Genomic DNA, 6000 nt, shown 5'->3' with positions numbered 1-6000 from the left:
CCCTCTCCAGCGCCCCCTCCCCCTCCCCCTCCTCCCTCGTCGACCCCCGCCCCGACACCAACCGCAAAGCAGGCAAAGAGCGCACCGCCCGCGAGGACATCCGCGCCCAAATGGAAAAGCACTACAACGAGCTCCTCGACGCCGGCCCCGCCTACGCCCCCGTCACCCGCCTCAACAAGCACAACAGCGACGTCGCGCGCATCCCCTGCAAGAAGGAGGAGGTGCTCCATCTCTCGTTTCGGCTGCATGAGGCTCGGAAGGCGGAGATTGCGCGGCTGCGGGAGGCGGTTCGGGGGGTGTTGGTTGGCTTGGATGCGGTGCCGCGGTTTGAGGGGTTGGGCGAGTTGCGTGCGGGGGTGGAGGCCGTGTTGGATGGGAAGGGCGGGTTGGGCGTGGGCTTGGGAGAGGGTAGGGTTGGGTTTTACTCGACTAATACGCCGGAGGCTACGCCGTCGCCGGAGCATGCGTTGCATTTTTTGCAGTTGCCGCCGGAGATGGGGTGAGGGGGTTTGGTGGGTTGGGTTTTATGCGTGGTTCTGCGCTTGGGGTTTGTTTGGGTGTATGATTTACTGGTTTCTTTCTTGTTGGCGTTGTCTATTCTGCTTCTTCTTTCTTCTTTTGGTTCTACTTCTTCTTCTTCGCGCTCGGGTTTCACATACGTGCCTATCATACGAACGGCTCTACCATCATCATTATCATCATCATCATTGTAATTCGCTTTTTCTTTGGGGGGGGGGCCAAACACCGTCATCGCCCCATTCCGGCTCTCAATATCACATCATCACAAACCACACGGGTAAAATCGCAAGCAAATCTCTACAACTACAACTACAACTACAACTACAACAACAACAACAAACATTCCATATCTTTAGGGGGAGGAGGCGGTTTCCGGCGTTTTAAGACTCGGCGGTTAGAATACGTTTCCTGTCACCGGGAGGGAGAGAGTGGGTGGGTGGGTGGGGTGGCTAGCACACACTGGTTTCATATTGTTTGTTTACATACTAATATAATTCCCTGTTCTTGTCTGTCTCTCTCTCTCTCTCTCACTCACACACATTCTGCGCTGCGAAACATATAATCATTCACTTTCCCCCCTTCAAAAGAAAAGAGCGCGGGTATGTGGAATCGTCGGAATTTTCTTTTTTTTTTACTTCCTTTAATTTATTACTTTCCACACTCCTTTCGGGGAACAGAGCGGAGCAGATAGATTATGATGGGGGGTTTGGATTTGGATATACGGAAGCGGGATCCATGCCCCCGGTTGAGGCGCGGACCTAGCTAGCTAGCTAGGTACTGCTGATCCATTATAGCGGTGTTCTTCTATAGCGATGTGCTAAAATGTATTTGATGCTACGTTATAATGTTATGGGGTCGGACTGCGTAGTAATGACGGATGGTTGATGACGAACGAACGTGACAGACAGACAGACAGACAGACATCCACGCACACGGCAGTCGGAGCATACCACGCTTCCACCTCTCCCGTCTCCTGCACGCACTGACTGGCTGACCGGGGATGTTTAAGGATATGGATATGTATGTTATATTGCGGAGGAGTAGCAGCAGGTAACACCAGAACGGCAATGACAATGACCATGATACACGCGCTTATGTTTGTATGCGTAATTTGGTTTATTCTTATTGTTATTTTTGTCTACTATAATTTCCTACATCGGCTTTGGAGGGAGTGTGGAACGGAGTGTAGAAGGATCTAGGTAAGAAGCTAGCTACACAGCCAGACAGCCCATCCATACACGCCCGGGCCAGACAAGACGAGACAAGACAAGACGAGACAAGACAAGACAAGACTGTACACGCCGCATTGGCATTAGCATGGCTCGTTCGCTGAGTCTGGTACTATATTCGTGAGCAGGGAGACGAATGGATGGATGGATACTTTTGGCGACGAACGAACGGGCGTGAATTCTTGCTTGCGCTGATCCTATCCCCGCCCAGAGTACAGTTTACAGCACAGCACACAGCACAGTACGATCATCGATCTCTATTGCCATTTCCATCCCAACAGCCCTGCAACACAGCAAAACGAAATAGTCCTCTTTACGCGTCGATCTCACAAACAACAAGCAGACATTGCATCACGCCCCCCGCACGATGAGCTTCGTGCGGGGGGCACGACCGACGACGCATCCATCTATTACAAGGCTGGAGTTCCTGGTCTGATCTGCTCTATTCTCGCAGGGATTGCGTGGCTGTGTGGCAGGCAGGCAGGCAAGGAGGAAGTTCAAGGATTCAGGGGTCAGGGGTCCAGGAGGCCCAGGGATCAGGGGGGTAAGGGGGTGAACATCGGCGCTAATTTGTCGTCCATCGTCGCCTCTGATGTTTTTGCATCGAGCGATCGAGCACATATTGGTAGTGTACACAAATCGGATATACGGGTCTATGTTCTGTGCAGAGTGCCTCGTTGCGAGTTTACTAATTACCACGCCCGCCGGCTTCGTGGAGTGTGTGTGCCGTTCGTTAGTACCTACCGTACATACCGTACCTACGTAGCCACTTCCCGACTGAGCGAGGAAGACAGGACTAGACTAGACAAGACAAGACACAGCAGCCCGTTCAACGTCGCACGTACGCCATCACCCGCTGTCAGTCTGTCAGTCAGTCAGTCAGTCAGGCACTGCTGTGCCCCCGGCTGCTGTCGTGGAGTGCAGTGTTCCGCAGCCGTTGCGCAGCTCGGGGACGGGGGTTGGGGATATGCGCGTTTCGTTCCTTTCCTTTCCAGGACGGCTGGGACTGACTGGTATGTCAATACGCTGACGAACGAATATCCGATCTACGGCTTTTCGGCGTTGCTGTCATGTGTGTATGTGTGGGGACGATGGGTTGTAGTTCCTGTGAAGGTTTGCTTTGGGTGTGTGGAGAGTGTGGTCTGCATGCATGCATTAGTGGTAAGAGATATAGAGTAGAACGGATAGAAGAGGTGAGATGCAGCGTCCGATCGTGCCTGTTCAGCCTCCATCCGCATGTGCGTTCGGAGGGCGCTCCGTCGAGAGAGAGAGCCTGGTCTGTAAGGCACTCAATCGCAAAAATGCATAGGGCAGTCCTTGTATGTAATGTGATGTAGCAAGGGGGCTCATCTTCGGATCAGCGAAGATGCAGACGCCCCTTTTCACTTTCTTCAGCGCGGCCGCGGGCATTTGCTTGCTTGTTCTGTGCCGCTGGGGTGTCACGTTGTTGGTTAGGATTAACATGGAGGCTGCCTTGTCCCTGTGCTGGGTTCATCCTCCTCTTCCTCTTCTTCCTCTTTCCTCCTCCTCATTCAACGTCGTCGCCAGACTTGGTATGTTGTCTGCTTCTATCCCGGGTACTCGTACCTCAAGCATGTAAGCAAGGCTGATGCACGCCATCATCATGAAATAGCCACCACGCAGATCATCTCCCTGCCCCATCTTGCCCTGTCCCGTCCACAAACACAGTTCCCACTCATCGCGTGGTACACACCTAATCAACCAACCCCGAAACGACCATTCACCCATGCATATCCCGGTCCTGCCCTAGCGACCGTTGAGCGCGTGCCACCGCAGACTTTTGCACCTTTCCATTGCTCACTTTGTGCAACTCTCTCACCTACAGTCTAGGTCGCTACAGAGACCGACCATATTGATCGCTGACTCGTGTCGACTCCACCTTGTCCGTATCCGATTCTCTCGGGCCTTTGAGAGACGAGGAAGCCGGATTGTTGATTGCCAGAGGTAGACTGAAGTGAAGGTCAATTGGCACACGCATTTCCAGCACTCCCTACCCTACACCTCTGCACAAACTCACTGAAGCAACAACACATACTCCCCAATCCAGCCGCAAGTCTGCATCCTTACCCATCTTCGTCAAAATGTACAACCACCACCACACATACACACACAAATCCCGACTCCAACTCCATACAACACACAAACCCCAAACCCCACTCACACAAACACAGCCAGCCCGCTGTCAAAACATCCTTCCCGCACCGCGCCCACGCCACGTCCCCCCAACCCAAAGAACGATCTCGCCGTACACCCACACCACACCACACACCACACCGGCATCCGGCACGTTGCAAGGCCCCCCGCGCCCGTGCCCGCCCGGGCATCCTGCCTTTCCCCGGTTCTATACCACCGCCGTTGAAGTAGGCCCGAGTCAGTCTCTGGTGGGGCTAATGTGCGACATAATGCATGCATGCATGTAGGCTTGTTAGCATGGGGCGTGCTGCTGCGGACGTGGGTCCGGGGTGTGCGTGTGTGTGGGCGTGCGCACGGTGCGGTGCGGGTGCGGGCTCTTTGAGGGTGTGGGCTATTTATATACTATTTATATATATATATACATGCTGGTGAATAGATGGATGGTAAGGATGGACGGGATTGATAGATGGAGGGATGGCAGGATAGATGGACAGGGGGTTGACACAAGATAGGACAAGGATAGAGCAGCCGAGGCTACTGATTTACACCCGGCATGTGTACAGTATGTATAAGCAAGCCATGCTCTAGAAAGGGATGTTTTGGAAAGGGCCAAAGTGATGAGCGCTAGGGATGGGGGGGGCACGGGGTAGGAAGGAAGGGCAGGGGGCAGGGAGCAGGGGGGCTAGATGAGATGGATGGGCAAGGGTATTAAATGGTAGAGGGAGCCTAATCAGCAGCGGCCGAGATAGTGCGAAGAAATAGGTTCAAGAATAGACTTGAGATGGCAGTTAGTGGCTGTATTCGACGTTTGACGTAGAGGGATAGTTTGTTGTAGGAGGTCGACACGATGGTACTGCAGCGTAGCGTAGCATTTTCGGTTTTTCGTGTGGTGTTAGGGTACGGAGGTGCAGTGCGGTGCGGGATGATCGTCGTGTGTTGTTGATAGAAAGTGAGTATTCGGATTCGGGTCTGCGTGTGCGAGGTTTGTGGTTGAATGTGCATGCGCATATGGATGGGTAGATTTGAGTTCCTGGTGACTGGGAGGTGATGCCCGGCTGGGACGTGTAGTGCGAGGAGTGGAATAGGACCTGAACAGATCGACTTGGAATGTATCAAGACGACAATGCAACACAACTCGATGTGAACATGAGCTGATTACCCAGGCACCATTCCTCCACACATCCGTCTCGCTCTGACTTCGGCATCCTCATCCCTACTTCTAATAAATAAACATACACACACGACATACCTACCTGCCCAACCCCCATACCCCCAAACCTCCCCAACCACTAAATCCGTCAGTCCTGACTCTTAGCCGATTCCATTCCAGCCATGACTCTCCAAACCTGCTCAAGCCCGGACCCCCCCAACACTGACTCTCACAAAACCGTTCTCAACACTTGACTCTCAGACGCTCTCTCAAACCTGACTCTCAAACCCGATGACTCTCTCCACCCCCAACCCCAACGCCAACCGGACCGAAACCGAAAAAAAAATTCAAATCACAAAAGCTCAGTCCACCCGTTCGTTCGCCTCGCTAGTTCAGGTCGTTCGTTCTCGTTTCGTGCATCCCCGCTCGCTTTTCACCCCGTTCGTTCAATTCAATCTCGAGCCCCCTGTCTGGCATGACTGTGTATGGGCTCAGATACTTTATCGTGTATGTGAGCACGTGAGTATGTGAGCTTGTGAGTGATGATGATAGAATAATGAGCTATTCTCGCTAACATGGCTTGGCATGACTCGTCGTGGCGTGTTGTGGCGTACTATTTGATTTCTGACAAGCCTATAATACTCCTTCAAAGTGAACAAAAGGATGGCGTTCAATCAATCTTTGCTTGAAACAGAGTCGAAGGCTTTGTCGGAGGAAGTGGTGGTGGCGGTGCCGGCCGTGGCTGTGTAGGAGGATGTGAGACGGAAGACGTTTGAGAGGATTTGGGAGGATATGTGTGGCGGTGATTGGTGGCTGGTGCGGTGTTTTGGAAAGGTTTGGGAGGGATGTGGGATGTGGCTGGGGTATTTACACATTCGTGTATTTATGGAAAGGGTATTTTTGAAACCATGGGAAATTTAGGAGTTCGGATATTTGTGGTGGAAAGGG

General features: G+C 52.8%; 1 protein-coding gene across 1 annotated transcript; it reads right to left on the bottom strand.

Annotated features, from left to right (window-relative positions):
* Positions 1–406: 406 nt before the first annotated feature.
* Positions 407–948, bottom strand: EJ05DRAFT_474816 (uncharacterized protein). The gene has a single exon (XM_033743674.1). The coding sequence runs from the start codon at positions 749–751 to the stop codon at positions 422–424; it is 330 nt and encodes a 109-aa protein (XP_033602205.1). The 5' UTR covers positions 752–948; the 3' UTR covers positions 407–421.
* Between the last annotated feature and the right edge of the window lie 5052 nt (positions 949–6000).

This window comes from Pseudovirgaria hyperparasitica, assembly GCF_010093815.1.
Source record: "Pseudovirgaria hyperparasitica strain CBS 121739 unplaced genomic scaffold EJ05scaffold_5, whole genome shotgun sequence".
Classification (NCBI taxonomy): domain Eukaryota; kingdom Fungi; phylum Ascomycota; class Dothideomycetes; order Acrospermales; family Acrospermaceae; genus Pseudovirgaria; species Pseudovirgaria hyperparasitica.
Note: the sequence above shows the minus strand (reverse complement) of the source record. Positions and strands in the feature narration are given on the sequence as shown.

Bases quoted from the DNA above. Each gene is read 5' to 3' on its own strand.
- EJ05DRAFT_474816 (XM_033743674.1), bottom strand. From the start codon at position 751: ATGACGGTGTTTGGCCCCCCCCCCAAAGAAAAAGCGAATTACAATGAT.